Here is an 18453-nt window from a genome sequence, read left to right on the forward strand (position 1 = left end):
CACACACACACACACACACACACACACACACACGCCACTCCCAGCCCCAGTACAGACTGAACTGAGAAAGGGAACCTGGAGGGCATTTCAGGAAGTGTGCTAAGAGCTCTACTAAAATATTCAGAAAGGCACCTCCATGCAGCAGCGAGGCCTGCAAGGCCGTCTACCCTGCGTAGCCTGGAAAGGCCTCGTCACTAAGCCTCTCTGGTCTTATTATGCTGTAGCAGGGCTCTCCTTCCTGAATGACCTTATGCGCTGGCTTTGGCACCGGAGGACCTCTTGCTATTTATGAAAATCCAGCTCACCCTCCGAGGATAATGATGACTCAGGGCTGAGGCCACTCTAAGATAAGCTCAAATTCTGATGTAAATTCTAGGGGAACTGCAACAAAGGTTATAAACAGAGCTTCCCAACTCAGGGCTGCCTTTAGCAACAAAACACACAGACAGGATTTAAATGTCAGTCATTACCTCAGAGACACGCCTTAACAAGGAGCTCCTGGGGAGAACGTGCCAAGTACACATGCCCAGAGGCCCCAGCGCTCATCCTGGACAGTGGAAAGAACAGAACTGGGGAGGGGGAGGGGCTCTTTTTCTTGCACTTGTCAGGCTACAAAAGGGATGCCAAGTTAGTTACCATTTTAACCAGCTACCAACTCAAACTAGCCAAACACTGTCACAGGACGGATGGGGCATCAAATGGGACACATCTGACAGGGCCTGCAGTCAGACTTCTCAACCTCAACCCAAGTATGCCGGATGCTAACTGAAAGCAGTGTGGAAACAGCCCGCGGTGGCGGCTCACCCTGCAGCCCCAGAAGACCTGGAGTTTGAGGTTAGCACAGGCTATACAGCGAGTTCTGAGCCAGGGAAATACTAGAGACCTTTTGTAGGCACTGGTGAGCCCTTAAATTTGACAAGGGAACAGACCTCAATGGTGTCATGGGGAGGAGGGGAGAGAACAAGGAGGGGGCGGTGCAGAGGTGATGGAAATCACACCACATGTATGCAGATGTCAAAGCACCCACATCCTAACTTAGTCATACCACATGTGTACAGACGTCAAAGCACCCACATTACAGGCCATAAATATGTGCAGTTATTAGGTAAAGTGGCAATTTCACCAAGACACAGCTGAAAGTGTGCCAACAAGTTTTACATCAACTTCATACAAGACAGAGGTGCCAGGTGGGGGTGGTACACACATTATTCCTAGCACCCAGGAGACGGAGATGGGTAGATCTCTGAGTTCTAGGTCAGTCTGGTCTACAGGGCATGTTCCAGGACATCCAGGACATACACAGAGAAACCCTGTCTCAAAAAAACAAAAAACAAAAACAAACAAAACAAGCAAGTAAACAAACAAAAACAAGATAAAGTCTCCTGGGAAGAGAGAACTTCAATTAAGAAAATGCTCCCAGCAGATTAGCCTGTGGACAGTTACCTGACTGATTCATTTTCTTCACTGACGTGAGAGGACCCAGTCCAGGGTGAGAGGTCCTGGATACTACAAGGAAGCAGGCTCAGAGATCAAGCCCCATAAGTAGCATTCCTCTGAGGCCTGTGCTCCAGTTCCCCGCTCCAGGTTCCTACCCTGCTATCCCTACAACAGACTTATGAATGCAAGGTTAGAGCCCTTCCTCCCAGGGTGGACCCAGGTCCCTACCCTGCTCTCCCTACAACAGACTTATGAATGCAAGGTTAGAGCCCTTCCTCCCAGGGTGGACCCAGGTCCCTACCCTGCTATCCCTACAACAGACTTATGAATGCAAGGTTAGAGCCCTTCCTCCCAGGCTGCTTCTGGACACAGTCTTGATCACAGTAGAACAAACCCTGACTGAACCCCTGTTAAAAGACAAAAAATGTGCCAGCACCGACAATTAGACATCAGACGCCTTAGGAAGAGCCCAGCATCCCTGTGCAGAAGTTCTAACCAAAGCTGCACAATCTCGGCCTACTCAAGAGTAAACAAGACAGGATACCTGCAAGGCCGACCGCTAACACTTCCCCACAGCATGGACAACACTCCCCGATGTTCTCTAAAGGCTGGAAGGAGGAAGGGGACAGAGACGAACAGCTCACCACCTTTCCATCATCAGGAAGGGCTAGAGTGGGTGACACTGTACCTGGACTGCATCGGGGCCAACCAGACAGTAGTCAGGGAAACTTATTTTAGCATACATCCACCCCTTTGCACCATCCACTGAACTATACACTTATAATGCTAATTTTAACACTAAACAACACTAATAAACTATACTTGAGAATTCTAATTTAAGTTACATGATAGGAGTGGTTCATTAGGAATATTGTAGTCTCTTCAAAACATTTTATAGTTGAGCTTTATATTCGTTTATCAGATATGTTGGAAGTAATCACATTGCTACTCAGGCTCAAGCTCAAACTCAAAGAGAATCAAATGCTAGTGTGGTCGGCCATGCCCTAACGCTACCGAAGTTGCACTGAAGCCTGAAGAAACAGCAGCAAGAGCAGAAGCTAAGCCTCCAGGCTCCACCCAGTGTACAGAGACCCACATGGGAAGCATGGTGTCACCTGGACAAACCGCCAAGTGCTGGTCAATCCAGAAGCCTGCGTCTGCAGGAACGGAGGGGATCACGTCTCCCCACTGCAAGACCCATCTCTAGACCAGATGCGTTTCACGAACTTTGCTTAAAGACATTCACTTCCTCCAAAGCATTAGAAAGGGAAATGAGACACATCCCACAGCAGTGATCCCAGACGCCCACATGGATGAACCACTCCTTTGCTCTCTTTTAGCTCTCATCTGGAAAATGGGAAAAGCAGACAAGATTGATATTGTAGCCGCGTCTTTCTGGGAGACCATCCCTGCTGGACAGAGGATGGAGAGACCAGGGAAACCTTTTAGCCACTGGGAACTAAGAAAAAAGTAAACGTTGGTAGATTTAATAGTTAACAGAATGGCCTCAAAAGCAGGCACCTCAGAACATCTCTCCAGGACAGCAGAGGAATCGCCAATGTAGAAGCAGAATTTAAAAAAAAAAAAAAAAAACACACGTTATCAATTTGTGTGCACGCATCCTAGGGGTCAGAGAGCAACTCCCCGAAGTGAAGCTGCTCCTTCCATGCACTGAGGGAGCCAGGGAGCAAATGTAGGAATCAGTCTTGCCCTGCAAAGGCTGAGTCATCTCTCAGGCCAGAGAATGTTCTAAGGTCAGTATTCTCAGATGACGCTATCCATGAAAGGGAAGGAGGTAAGAGAAGGTAACGGGTAGTAAGGCTGAGAGCAATTTCCCACAAGCCTTCAGACTTAGCCTTTTAATTAAGACAGAATTTCATTTAAAATAAATTGCTCTACAACTTAAAAGAGAAAGCGTCTTATTTTAAGAATCAAAATAGTAATGTGTACGTGCCACATGCAAGATCTCGGTGAGTCAGGAAGAGACAAACCCCTCTCAAAGGGAAACCACACCCTACCAGCACACTGAGGGGTGAGCCACTAACTGAAGGCTTTGCAGGTCCAGGAGCAGCTAAAATACAGTCCTCAGACTACATTACAAAACAACACAACAGACCCCATCACACACAGGTGCACAAGGAAGACACCAGTGCACTCCAATTTTTATTATGAATATATGTAGCAAAAGTTAGGAAACAAATTCTATTCGTAAGAAAACATAGCCCAAATTCAATCAACTCTTCAGCGGTCCACTGTAACAGGCCCAGAAAGAACTTAGTGCATAAGAGGACATTGTGATTTCTCAGCCTTTGGCTTGAACTACCTTCCTGGCTCAGTCAGTCAGTCTGCCCACAGTTATCCACACAGCTACTTTCACACAAACACTCCAGCTCCTACTGGGCTCACAAAGTGCTTCATGTTCAAGACACAGTCAATACCCAGATCAGCACTGCCTACCACAGGGGGCGATTGCAGCTACTAACCGGCACACACGTCCCTTACACCTTACTGGGAGCCCACTGCCAGTTTCCTAAGGTGGCTCTTATCATAAATCACTACAGACAGTGCTAAACAACAGAAAGGGGTTCTCTCAAGGTTCTGAAACAGAACTATCAAATGTGCACCAAGCTCAGCTGGGTATGGTGGCTCACACCTGTAAGCAGTCCTTGGGAGGCTGAGGCAGGCCAGCTGTGGTGGGTTTGCAGCCAGACTGTAAGGGATACAGAGTGATAGCTCACGGACAGACAAGACAGAAGTCAAGACACAACAAAATAGTGATAAGAAAGGGGAAGAGAGTGTGGAGGGGAGAAGGGGGCAGAAGGGAACAGAAGAGGAGAGAGGAAAGGGAAAGAAAGTGGAAAACTTCTGATCTTGTAGTAAGTCAGTGTTGCTCAGTGGGGGGGAGGTGGGCATTATCCATCCCCTGCCCTGGCCCTCAGATTCTGGTGCCTACAACACTCAGCTTACAGGTCCCAGGGCCTGGACAGAAGTAAATCAGCCAGCTTTTGTCCATGCCCCATAACCAGTGTCAGCAGGAAGGAGTCAAGACATTTCTGCTGCCCCTCGAAAAAGGCTTCGATGTTTGGTTTCAGACCTCAGGACAAGGGACTGAGGCACATACTGTACCTATCAAAGCAGATCTGCCCTCCAGGTCCCCCCAGCATCCCTCAGTCCCTAACTGGCATACCCTGTCTCCAACTCTAAACTTTCCAGCCCAGAGGCTGGGCTGCCCTTCACACTCACAGTCTCTCTCTCTCCCTCTTTCCCTCTCTCCCTCTTCCCTTCCCCCTCCTCCCTCCTCAATCCTTGGGGGCCAGTGAACTTGCCCAAGCACAGCTCTCCAATAAACCCGCCTTCAATATAATCTAATTTGGCTTGAATTGGTTGGTTCGTTAACTTATCAGGCACTTTATAGTATAATGCACCCATCCTTAAATGACACCTTTCTCAAAGAATGACATCGCAAAACTGGAATGTATACAAATTCTATGAATCACGACGGCAAAACATTCAGATTTTGGAGAGGGCAGATAAAGTATTTCATTACCCATGTTGGCAAAGTGCATTCTTAAATCTTAAATGACCCCCTCCCCAATTCCCCCCTCCCCGCTTGAGAACGTACACATTCCCACAGCTGCTGTCCTACTGTGCAGATGGAGAAGAGACAGCCTAGAGCCCAAGCCACTAGGTAATTTAAACCCAGAATATCCCCAAAACACCCCATGGAGGCACTACAAGGACATGGTAGGAAGAGGGGCCACCTAGAAATAGAAATGGTCAGTGGGGTACCGACCCCGCTTTTCTGTCTCTTCCTCTCGCTCTCTCACCACAAAGTGAGTTTGCTCCACAAACCTTCCAGAAGGACGAGGATGCTTAACTCAAACACAGACTCAAACAGCAGAACAAGAGAAGTGAACTGAACCCCCTGAAACTCGTGAGCCCAAACCAACCTTTCCTCCCACAGACGGCTGCCTCCAGGGTCCTGTCACAGCAGCCTTCCCTGCCACAGACAGCTGCGTCTGGGGTCACAGCAGCCTTCCCTCCCACAGACGGCTGCCTCCGGGGTCCTGTCACAGCAGCCTTCCCTCCCACAGACGGCTGCCTCCGGGGTCACAGCAGCCTTCCCTCCCACAGACAGCTGCCTCCGGGGTCCTGTCACAGCAGCCTTCCCTCCCATAGACGGCTGCCTCCGGGGTCCTGTCACAGCAGCCTTCCCTGCCACAGACGGCTGCGTCCGGGGTCACGGCAGCCTTCCCTGCCACAGACGGCTGCGTCCGGGGTCACGGCAGCCTTCCCTCCCACAGACGGCTGCGTCCGGGGTCACGGCAGCCTTCCCTCCCACAGACGGCTGCGTCCGGGGTCACAGAAGCCTTCCCTCCCACAGACAGCTGCCTCCAGGGTCCTGTCACAGCAGCCAAAGCTGGGCAGCAGCAGAAGCACCATCTCCTCCTACACTCAGGGTCTAGCTATGTACCTGACACTCTGGGATGAGGGAACATAAGTTCAAATACACAGGGCAAAGTTTCAAACTGGCTGTGATTCTTTCTGTAAGGAGAACGTGCAAGCGGTGATACCAACATAGACCACATGACGAGGCAGAGAGCAGAGTGCAGGCTGATCCCCACAGGCCAAAGAGACGCTGAGCCCTGAGTGCTGAGCGCTGAGCGCACAGCATCTGCCTCTTTAACCCAAATGCTGCCCTCCCCGTGGGCAGGTCTATGCCCTGCACTCACATCTGGTGCCAAATCAAAGATACTGAGGGACAAGAGTGAGCAATTCATACCTCCACCAGGAATAATTGCCAACTTTGTTTCCACCAGGCCCATTTTTGCAGAGGAAGCTAAAAAGAAATGGAGAGAATTAAGTGACAGGCATGTCACACTTTGCAATATGATAATCGAAGAAGCAAGGTAAGATTCTCTGAAAACTTTGTTACCGACTAAATTGATGCCACATCTTTTAAGCAACTACTTAAACATTTTTTTTGTTATTAAAACATAATGATTCAAAATGACCCTCTACCCCCAACTCCCCTGACCCACCCCCAGGAGAACAAAGGGCATTTTTTGTACAAAACTGCTTGGTAGTAAGCTAGGTCCCTGGGGTCAAGTACCAGAGTGTGGTACCACCCCTGGATCTGACGCCGCCCGGGCAGGAAGGCCCGAATACCATTAATGATTTGGAATCAAGGGAGAGACTTCACAAGTACAGACTCCTTAGCTGCCCAACAGTCCTCAGACCAAACAACTCTCTCTACAATCAGATAAGGCCAAGGGTCCAGTTACTTTCTGACAAAAGGCCCCACCCCGCGGCCTGAGTGTCCCTTGGGCTATTTCCCACAGCCTGGCCTCTAGTCTGCTACCTTTTCTGAATGGGCTGCACATGCCTCAGTTTCTCAGCTGCAAACTCATCCTCCAGTACCAGGAAAAACAAGTGAAGATCATCACAGCAACACAGGAACCCAGAATAATACAGGGAGGGGAGAGAAAGCACCCCAAGATGTAGCCACATGAAGCTGCTAAAAGGCAAGCTAAAGGCTTAAACTCCTGCCATGCTGCCTGCAGCAGAGGTGACAGTGAGAAAGAGGGTTCCATGATGACCCCCTGCTGCCCACCCCGCCTGCTTCTCAGTGCTGCACCAGAGGGCAGGGCCCTGTGTGCTGAGACTCTGGAAGACAGTGCTCAGAACAACAACAAGAAAAAGGGCAGGCTGTAGATGCTTGCTCAGAGCAGGGCAAACACATGGCCTGGGGTGCCCAGCTCCTTCACTCCCTCCTCTCCAATCCTACTCCCTCCCTCACAGACACTCAAAAGGCTTCTAGGCAGGACAGGGAGTGGACCACATAAAGGGCACTGGCCTCTGGTCAGCACCCAACTCTTCACAGCTCCCTCAACACGGTGCTCGCCAGCACTCAAAAGGACAGAACTTCCAGGGAGTGAAGTTGTTGCTATGGGAACAAAGTCGCTTCATGCTGGACCAGACGTGTTACTAACTGACCCCATGGTGAGGGGATGCTCTCTTTAAATGGCAGGAAAGGAGTCTAGAATGGGCAGCCCTGGAGCCCCAGACCAGATGTGTCCTTCCACTGAGGCTGGACAAGGGATGACAAAGAGCTTCAAATGCTGAGCTCAAACACAGCTTTCCTACCTCAACTGCAAACACCAGGTTCCACGGGAAACTTTTCAGTGCTCTCTACTCAAGAGGAAGCAGAACAAAAACACTGGGCCCTGAGGATTGAGTACCCCTCACCACCGCCGCCATCTGTGCGTGCTCTAGGGGTCAACCCAGACCCCAGGCTTCTTCATTAGTATATTCACTGTACAAAACAGCAGGTCCCATTTCCTGACTCCTATGGAGCCCATTCTGTACTCTGATCGTGTCTGCCTCTTCCTCACCACTCTTTGTCTCCCACACCCCATTCCTCATCCCCAAATCTCCTTTTCATGTCTTTTTTGTTTTTATCTAGATTATACAGAGAACTGAATGTCTTTCCACGTCAGGCTTATTTCAATAAACATGTGAATCTCCCAAATGTATTGATTTTCGTGCAAATAACATCACAAATTATGTTAACAGGATTAAGTTCTCACCTGCTACTCGAATGTCACATGCTAAAGCGAGCTCCAGACCCCCTCCGAGGGCAAGGCCGTCGATGGCTGCGATCGTGGGCACAGGGAGGTTAGCTGAAACAGACAAGGTTTATCTCCTTCACTCAAGGTAACTTCTCTGCACAGTCCATTTCAGCACATATCTTTAAGCAGGGTGTCCCATGAAGACTTCATGCCTCCTTCATCTTCCATAAGACACAAGCACTCCCAGCATTCCTCCAAAGCTTTCTGTGTGGACTGTAGACACTCCCTTTCAATGGGGAACACCTCTGAACCTCTCATATTCCTGAACTCCTCTCAGGAACATTTTATTGAATTCTATAGCCTCATAATCTAAGGATCTAAAGTCTTTTACAAGGTGTTCAGCTCATGCAAATCCAAGACTGGATAATTTACGCAGCATTTTGGAACTCCTGGCCCTCTGGTACTTAGAACACAGCTCAAGACATAACATCTGCTGAAAGGAAACATGGTGCCACTGGCCATAGAGGGCAGGGCCACATGGTGCCACTGGCCATAGAGGGCAGGAACCACATGGCGCCACTGGCCATAGAGAGCAGGGCCACATGGTGCCACTGGCCATAGAGGGCAGGGGCCACATGGCGCCACTGGCCGTAGAGGGCAGGGGCCACATGGCGCCACTGGCCATAGAAGGCAGGGCCACATGGCGCCACTGGCCATAGAGGGCAGGGCCACATGGCGCCACTGGCCATAGAGGGCAGGGCCACATGGCGCCACTGGCCATAGAGGGCAGGACCACATGGCGCCACTGGCCATAGAGGGCAGGGCCACATGGCGCCCCTGGCCATAGAGGGCAGGGACCACATAGTGCCACTGGCCATAGAGGGCAGGGACCACATGGTGCCACTGGCCATAGAGGGCAGGGACCACATGGTGCCACTGGCTGTAGAGGGCAGGGGCCACATGGTGCCACTGGCCACAGAGGGCAGGGACTAGCCCCACAGTGCCAAGGAAAGCTGGCGTACAAACGCTTTGACCACAATCCTCTCTGGTTCTGGGATCCTGAACACAAGTAGTTGTGGGAAGGGGTGGCATTCACAGATCCTACAAGAGAGTGTTTCTGGAAGTTTCTACAGTCGCAGGTTTCCATAAGGCATTTTCAAAAGTCACTGTGTTGCCCTTGGCCCCCCAATCCCCTGCCTACTTCCAGTTCCATTATCCATCCCCCTTTCCTCTTCCTACCGCCAGTTTTCTACCCACTTCCCTTGAAGCCCACATCACAGCCCTTTCCCCAGTGTAATGACTTCTATGGGTATTCTAATTTAACACACACGTCAACAATCTTACCCAGGACTGAAACCTATGAGCTCCAATAACAACCTGCCTGGCATGTCATGTGCACCAGAGCACCTGGGGCATGAACGCTACTGTAGTAAATAGCCACTTTTTTTTTTTTTCACTTTTTTCCCAGAGGGCTGGATGAAGCCCACCCCACAAGAGAGAATACATTCCAGAAACTGCTAACTGGGCCTAAAACCTACGGCTGGGTAGGTCATAGGCCATAGGGGAGAAAATGATGCTGCTGCCCTGCTAAATGACCATAGTAATAAAGGGCCCCATACACTCTGATCTTTATATGCAAAGATTAGTACATCTCTTAGCCTTCCTCAGTGAAGCTTCATTTGCAGTAGATGAAGATTAACAGAGAGACCCACAACTGGTCAATGTGCAGAGAATGAGACTCAAAATAAGACATCTATGTCACAGCCCCAAAGCTCAGGAGTCACTATGGAAAAAGCAACAGAAAAACTGTAAGCCAGAGGTCGTGGATGTCTGCGGCCAAACACTGGCTGGACCTGACAGGGACACTGCACACATGAGCGCAGGTGGAGGAGGAAGCGCGGGTGAAGTCCCTCTAGCCACTGATAGATGCTGGGGTTCGGGGTGGGGGGGTGCCATCAGTTTTCTTCAAGGAAAACCTGTTCCAGTAGGTGGCCCTAGCTGTGCACTGAAGCTGAGAGGGAAGGGGGGGGGGGGATAAGGGAGGAGTTGGAACTTATTATATGGTGGCCTGGAGGAGTGACTCACAGGTAAGAAGAGCACATGCTGCTCCTCCTGAGGACCTGAGTTCAAGTCCCAGCACCCTCATACCCCTGCAGGCACTCTAAGTGACCTCAGGAATGCTTGCTGTAACCTGCCCTTGCCCTTCCTTTTTTAGGTTTGCAGGTGAAATCAGTCCAATAGCCTTGTACTATTAACCTTCCCTTGTGGGAGGAGCGACCAGCTGCTGTTCCTCGGTGTGCTGGACAGCGTTTTGGGTCCTTGGAGGGCCTGTGTGACAGCCCCTCCTCCCAAGTCTTCCAGACAAACAGCAGAGCAAGTGTGGCCAGTCAGTAACCTTCAGGAGCTGGGTAGACTTTACAGGAGGCCAAGAAATGAGCCTGTGCTGTTATGGATGAAATAGCCAGCCTCGCTTTTCTTTCCCAGGCTACAGAAAACATTCTCTTTCATAAAATTTCTAGGAAGGGGTCATTTTATTTAATGATAAACCAACAATGAAATCTTCCTTATTAATATTTGCAAACCGTTCACTAGTGAATACTTTTAAATTTTTTAGTGTGTGTGTAGGGGCTTGGGGGTGTCTGAGCTTCCTGTAATGGGGGTTACAGGTGGTGTGGTGCCCGCACTGGTCTGAGGCTGAAGCAGATCGTCTGCACAACCAGACCGTCACACACAAAGCCAGACGGGTGTGATATAGTATCAGTTAGTGAGTGTAACCCCCAACCACCAATGTAAGAGCTGGGGTAAGAACGAGGCTGACTAGATCAGCATGATACATGATGGTGTGACCAGGAGTCTGGCTTGGGGGCAGGAGCAAAGGCATTCACCTCAGACACAGAATCTGGTACAAATGGTAACCTTTTCCAATTATGATCAAACACTGTGGAATTATCAAAAAGTGTTTTTTAAATCTGACGTTTAAGTTTTGAGGAATTAATGTTTCCAAGGAGAATACAACAAGTTTAACATTGCAACTTTAAGAAATATAGAACACAGAATGACAACCAAACAGAGCAAGGAAAGAGTAACTGTGCCCACGCTGCACCTGGGACTTCTGACCAGTAACAGGAATCAGCATGGCAGAGGCTGGCTACTAAAAAATTACTTAATTAGAACAGTTTAATCTATTCAATATTTTACAATACTATAAATTCTAAAGCCGTACACTCTTGGAAAGGCAGAGCATCAGTACAGAGGCCTGAGAGAACACCCAGAGGGCAGGAATGAATGCCTACAAAGGTCTTGAGGCAGGAAATGAAATGCCAGGGCCACGGCGACAGCGAGAAACCATGACTCAGTGTGTTACGCAAGAGTGGGATCAGATACTATTTTGAGTTTCATTCCAGGAAGTGAGCCAGGTATGACAAGGAAGATAATAATCCTTTGAAATGCTCCTAAAAATATAATTAAAGCAATAATTAAAGAGTGGAGCTATTTTGAGAAGAAAGGGTGATGGACCTCAGAGCCCACTGCACACGCAGGCCCAGCAAGGCTAGAGGCAGCACAGGACTGGAGGGGTTGCGGCTACTCTCTGCTCCTCAGGGAGAGATTAATTGTAAGCCTCCAGAAAAGCAAACAATCTGATTGTGAGGAGAAGGCTGGTGCTGGTTTTGTGACTTTTAAACTAGGTTCTGCTTACGGACTACCATTCTGCTGTCAGCTAGATGACTCAGTGGGTAAAGGCATGTGCAGCCAGTGCTGACTATCTAAGCTCCATTCTTGGGACCCATGTGGTGGAAGCAGAGAATTAACACCCTGACCTTCACACAAATGAAAAATAAACTGTAATTTTAAACAATTAAAAAAATCTAGTACTGCTATAGAAAACAGTGAAGTCACTACTTTAACAGAAAGGTCCATATACATTATGATGGAAAGTCTGAATACCAAAATCAAGAATAGAAATAAAATCCCTATTAACAAAATCACACTAAATTCCTAAATATCTCTAGGTCCAGTTACAACTGTACTTTTGACTTAAGATGCTTTCTTCCTCCCCTCTAACTTCTGGAGAAACCACAAGAACTGAGCAAAGTGGTCCCTGAGTAAAGCTGACAGGCTGGGCAGGCTCTGCTGGAGGCTAGCCCAGGACTACCACATAGGGTGCTGCTAGATGCCAGCAGGCATGCCACAGAGAAATGCCACCACCCTCAAGTGAGAGATGCCAGATCGAGGACTGGAAGTCTCAGCCACCTTAGTCTTATAGACCCAGGCAAACCCCTATGACACCTAAGTCTCAGCCACCTTAGTCTTACAGACCCAGGCAAACCCCTATGACACCTAGACGCTAACACTAGGTTAAAATTCAAATAAAGTGGGACAGCTCTGGAAGGCTCTGGTGTTCCTCATGTAGGGGAATTCTGTTAACAGCCACCTCCTGAGGACAGCTCTACCTCCACATACCTGTACACAGGACCCATCCCACACACCTGTACACAGGACCCATCCCACACACCTGTGTACAGGACCCATCCCACACACCTGTACACAGGACCCATCCCACACACCTGTACACAGGACCCATCCCACAAACCTGTGTACAGGACCCATCCCACACACCTGTACACAGGACCCATCCCACACACCTGTACACAGGACCCATCCCACACACCTGTACACAGGACCCATCCCACACACCTGTACACAGGACCCATCCCACAGACCTGTATACAGGACCCATCCCACACACCTGTACACAGGACCCATCCCACACACCTGTACACAGGACCCATCCCACAAACCTGTGTACAGGACCCATCCCACACACCTGTACACAGGACCCATCCCACACACCTGTACACAGGACCCATCCCACACACCTGTGTACAGGACCCACCCTAGTTTCCAGGCTGTACTGATACATAAAAGATGGCACTGATGTTTAGCTAGGGAAGATGGAGGGAAAGCCACCTGATAACAAAATAAGCTAGAGGACAGTCAGAAAGGGCTGATGCCACTGCAAGGTGGGATGTAAAGACCAGGCCACAGAGTTCTGGGCACAGTGTGGGACAAGCCAGAAAAGTGCTTTGAAATTATTTTCAAAGTTAACTCAGAGGGCTGGAGAGGCGTCGCAGCAGTTAAGAGCACATCCAGTTCTTGCACAGTACCCCAGATCAGTTCCTAGAGCTTACACTGGGCAGCTCACAACTGCCTGGAACTCCAGCTCTAGGCGATCCAGCACCCTCTTCTGGACTCAGAAGGGTATCTACACACACACACACACAAAGAGAGAGAGAGAGAGAGAGAGAGAGAGAGAGAGAGAGAGAGAGAGAGAGAGAGAGAGAGCGCACTGCAGCCAAGCCCCAAGGAAAACCTTAACGAGACAGCAGGGGCAAAGCGACAAGCCCCATGTGTATGCAGGTGTCTTGTGTCAGAGTCAAAGACCAGCACAGCAGCAATGACCACACAGGAAAAGATGACAACTGCCGAGAAACTACCAGAGTTGGCAGTCAAACTCATGGCCCGGGCTTAAAAAGCAGAGTGGCCAGCTGGTGATGGTAAGGTGGTAGTGGCACGCACCTTTAATCCCAGCACTTGGGAGGCAGAGGCAGGCAGATTTCTGAGTTCAAGGCCAGCCTACTGAGTTCCAGGTCAGCCAAGACTACACAGAGAAACCCTGTCTCTAAAAGAAGTAAGTAAGCAAGCAGATTGCTCCTGGCCAAGAGTCACGATGTGCCCAGCAGGCAGCAGACTCACAGGACAGTGGTGCTAGGGAAACCTCGTAAAGAAGCTATGTAACTCCTAAAAGTTCGCACTTCCTTCCCACGACTCTTCCTTGGCACGCAGGCACAGGCAGAAGACACAGTGAGCATTCAGCATACAGTCTGCAAACTCAAGGCTATTATTCACTGAGCAGCTCTCAAAACTCTGTGGTTAAAGCAAAAGCCAAGTTGTCCGGTGGCAATGAGCACGGAAGCAGGGGCGCTTGGCTTCAGCCTGCGCGGCGACATCACTGTGGCATTAACTGGCTGAAGTTTTGAATAAAGTGGGACAAAAGTCAGACACCTACATAGTGGGGTAGGTCTGAATGGCAACAAGAATCACAGCTACTCAGCTGCACCAGTGCAGGAAATGCAGCTCCTGTAGGCTGCACCAGTGCAGGAGACGAAGCTCCTGTAGGCTCTTAACACCATACGGAGTTAAAATGAACATAATGGTTAAGTGTATAAATGACAGCATTTAAAACTCAGTCAAGTTACTCCTGCCTTGTGATGTCATACCAGTGATTCTAACCCTTATAACAGAGACCATGATAAGTCAGTGCTACACTCTACAGTGGTAACTGTGAGAGGAAACTTTCCAAGTAATCTCTCTGATAGTTTATCCACAAAATGCAAAGCCACACAATGGGTGTTTACTTACACTGACTTACTTATTTAACGTGTGTGTGCATGCTCTTGAGGAGTGCATCTGTGTGGAGGTCAGAGTCCATTCTCTTCTTCCACCATGTGGATTTGGGATACTGAACTCCAAACCTCTGCCCACAGAGCCACCTTGTCAGGGAGGGCAGCAACGTTATAACGCACCTCAGGCCTCAGTGTCTGGGTGATCTGAGGTGTACAACGTCCCACTGAGATTGAGACAATCTGCAAGTTTGTGACTCCTACTGACACTGAACCCAGTTAGTAAAGCAGTGCTTCTCAACCTGTGGGCCATGACCCCTTTGCGGGGCAAACAACCCTTACACAGGGGTCACCGAAGACCATCACAAAACACAGGTACTTAAGATTCATAGCAGTAGCAAAATTACAGTTATGAAATAGCAACAAAAAATAATTTTATGGTTGGGGTCACCACAACATGAAGAATTATGTTAAAGGGTCACTGCATGAGAAAGATTAAAAAACCACTGCCCAAGGTTGTGAGGGACTTTTTTTTAATTTAAATTCTTTTTCACCATATATATGTATATATATATATGTCTTTTTCGAGACAGGATTTCTCTGTGTAGCCCTGACTGTCCTGGAACTCACTCTGTAGACCAGGCTGGCCTCGAACTCAGAAATCCGCCTGCCTCTGCCTCCCAAGTGCTGGGATTAAAGGTGTGCGCCACCACCGCCCAGCCCACACAATATGTTTTAATTACGTTTTTCTGTCCATCAACTCCTAGATCCTGCCCACCTCCTGTCTACCCAATTTCATGCTCACTCTTTCTCTAACCCATTCCCTCCCTTCTTCAGCACCCCTCCAAAAAACCCAGTAACTCAAAAGATGCAAAACAAAACAAAAAGTTCACATAAAAAACGATAGATAGACAGACAGACCAACTGACCCACTGACCATTAAGTTCATTTTGTGTTGGCCAACTGTTCCTGGGCATGGGGCTGACCCTGGAGTGTAGCCAGTATACCCAGTGACACCCCACCATGAGAAACTGGTTTCTCCTTTCCCAGCAGGCTTTGCATCCACTTCCTGAAGCGTCCTCTCAAAGGCTTCCAGGCCGGTCTGTCTAGCCTGTGTGTGCCCACAGATAAACATCCTCGGATGGTCTTCACTTACTGTTGACAGAATGTACTCATCTTTTCTTTCCCATTCCCCAAACTGTCCTGTGGGCTAGACAGGCCGGGCCAGAGGTGTGCCCACAGCAAGCAGCACAGCTCTTTAGTCGTGTCTCACTAAATAAAGCCTGCGTCGTGGCTGCAGCAAGGCTTCTCGCCCCTTTCTGTTGGTGGCTCTGGCTGTGTATGTCCCTCACCCAGATCAAAGCCGAGACCTAAAGCTCGAGGCTTCTCGCCCCTTTCTGTTGGTGGCTCTGGCTGTGTATGTCCCTCACCCAGATCAAAGCCGAGACCTAAAGCTCGAGGCTTCTCGCCCCTTTCTGTTGGTGGCTCTGGCTATGTATGTCCCTCACCCAGATCAAAGCCGAGACCTAAAGCTCGAGGCTTCTCGCCCCTTTCTGTTGGTGGCTCTGGCTATGTATGTCCCTCACCCAGATCAAAGCCGAGACCTAAAGCTCGAGGACACCTGACTTTATGAGAATCGCCTTTTCAACCTGAACCCTACTTAAAGGGGATACACACGCCCCTATCTTACAAGACAGTTTCACCTCTGCATGTTGACTGTGCTCCTAGATACACTATTTCTTCCAGGGTCAAAAGGATCTTTCTGTGCCGGCTTCTGCCTGTTGTTGACATAGGGAAACAGCTTGGCCATTTGCAACACAAGCCCCATGCCTAGCTGGCTTACCGCGATGTTCTACTTTTTTTTTAAGGAGTTGATCTTTTTCAGTCTTTGTTTCTGTCCCCTCCTTTTCCAGAGGGCAGACTCTAAAAGACGTTGACAGAGGCAGCCATGGCCCCTCCTGACTTGCTTCTGAGCTCAGGAGACAGCGTCACCGTTTTAGCTGAGCTCCTCCCACCCCCATTCGCTCAGCTGTTCCATGAACACATGCTGACACTTCTCAGATATTTTCCTCACTATACTAAGCACACGTAGGATTTTATTTTAACTGCCTAGTGTTGTGAATTCAATTTCACTTCCCCAGTGGAAACCACCCTTAAATCACCTGTACTGTGAACCAAGAACAACGCCTCTGTGTATCAATTTTGTGAAAATTTAACCAACTTTAGACTCTGACTCAGCACATTGTTACAAAGATCCTGTAAGAATAATGTGTACTCTCAGGTTTAGGGTTGAGTCTGTTAAACCAAACTCCACAGCCATGTTGTTAGGATCCCTAAAGTTAAAATAATTTATCAGTTTTTGTCCTTCTGGATTCACAGCAGAGTGAGGGAAACATGAGCAATGTTAATCTTGCTAGCCCTGTCAGACCTGTCACTGCGTACTTTATGTTCTGTGGAGAGAGAAGTGTTAGGAGCAGTAACAGACAGTATTCTTCATCTTACAGTGTTGACCGGAGCCATGCTGGCACATTGCCCATCTTCCTTCAGTTATTGGGGTTTTTCTTTTGTTTTGTTGTTCTGAGGTAGAGGTTTGGCGGTCTGGCCTCAACTTCACTCTGTAACCTGGGCTGCCCCACCTGCAATCCTCCTGCCTCATCCAGCCACTGCGTGTCGACACTACAGGTCTGCACCTCCTTGCTTAACTCTTGATTACAATAATAATCAATCTTGAATATAATAATCTACTGGTTAAAAATTTAAGAGAGGAGAGAAAAGAGGAAGTGTGTGTGTGTGTGTGTGTACATGTGTGCAGGGGTTCATGTGTGTGTGTACATGTGTGCAGGGGTACATGTGTGTGTGTACATGTGTGCAGGGGTTCATGTGTGTGTGTGTATGTGTACATGTGTGTAGGAGTACATGTGTGTGTACATGTGTGCAGGGGTTCATGTGTGTGTGTGTACATGTGTGCAGGTGTTCGTGTGTGTGTGTACATGTGTGCAGGGGTTCATGTGTGTGTGTGTACATGTGTGCAGGGGTTCATGTGTGTGTGTGTACATGTGTGCAGAGGTTCATGTGTGTGTGTACATGTGTGCAGGGGTTCATGTGTGTGTGTGTGTGAGTGTGTGTGTGTGTGAGTGTGTGTGTGTACATGTGTGCAGGGGTTCATGTGTGTGTGTGTGTGTGTGTGTGTGTGAGTGTGTGTGTGTGTACATGTTTGCAGGGGTTCATGTGTGTGTGTGTGTACATGTGTGCAGGGGTTCATGTGTGTATGTGTACATGTGTGCAGGGGTTCATGTGTGTGTGTGTGTACATGTGTGCAGGGGTTCATGTGTGTGTGTACATGTGTGCAGGGGTTCATGTGTGTGTGTGTGTGTGTGTGAGTGTGTGTGTGTACATGTGTGCAGGGGTTCATGCGTGCAGAGGCACAGTATCTTCCTCAATCACTCTCACCCTTAGTCTCTGAGTCAGTCTGTGACTGAGCCCGAGCTGCCAATCAGGCTGGGCTGGCTGCTCCCAGCTCCCTGGGGCTGCAATCATAGGTGTGCACCACCACTGCATCCAGCTTTTCACATGTGTTCTGGGGGATCACCCTTGCATGGCACCTCACCAACCGAGCCATCTTACCTGACATATCTCACACGTCTTTTCAAATCAAATGCTTTGCGTGCTCAGGCAACCACAGTTCATGACGATCTAGCAATGAATTTGACCACAGCACACGAAGACAACCATGACATAAAGCCCATCCTCAGCATGTGGAGGTCAACATGGCTGTGCTTACCAATGTCATTGATCACTGCTCGGATCTTGGAGACAAAGGGGCCGACTTCACTGGAATGCATCTTGGCTCTTTCCTTAAGGTCAGCACCTGCAAGACATTGTATTCAAATGAGATTGTGACATACGCAGGATCATAAAGCTGTGTGAAGGCCCACTGAATTTACATGCTGCATTTCCTCCCACTGGTGACGTGACCGTGGGAAAGGAGGAAAGGCCTGTTTGTCCGTGCTGACCATGTGGTCCGCAGCAGCATCCTACAGCTT

At 49.1% G+C, this 18453-nt stretch overlaps 1 protein-coding gene across 2 annotated transcripts in view; it reads right to left on the reverse strand.

Moving 5' to 3' along the window:
- Auh (AU RNA binding methylglutaconyl-CoA hydratase) overlaps positions 1-18453 on the reverse strand; it is a 103503-nt gene that overhangs the window by 50028 nt on the left and 35022 nt on the right. For both annotated transcript variants that reach the window (XM_031358048.1, XM_031358049.1), the window contains 3 exons: positions 18192-18278; positions 8028-8120; positions 6221-6277 (listed from right to left, as the gene is read on the reverse strand). In XM_031358048.1, the coding sequence (XP_031213908.1) occupies positions 6221-6277; positions 8028-8120; positions 18192-18278 (237 nt within the window). The remainder of the gene's footprint in view (positions 1-6220; positions 6278-8027; positions 8121-18191; positions 18279-18453) is intronic.

The sequence above is a fragment of the Mastomys coucha genome, unplaced genomic scaffold (assembly GCF_008632895.1).
Source record: "Mastomys coucha isolate ucsf_1 unplaced genomic scaffold, UCSF_Mcou_1 pScaffold7, whole genome shotgun sequence".
NCBI lineage: Eukaryota > Metazoa > Chordata > Mammalia > Rodentia > Muridae > Mastomys > Mastomys coucha.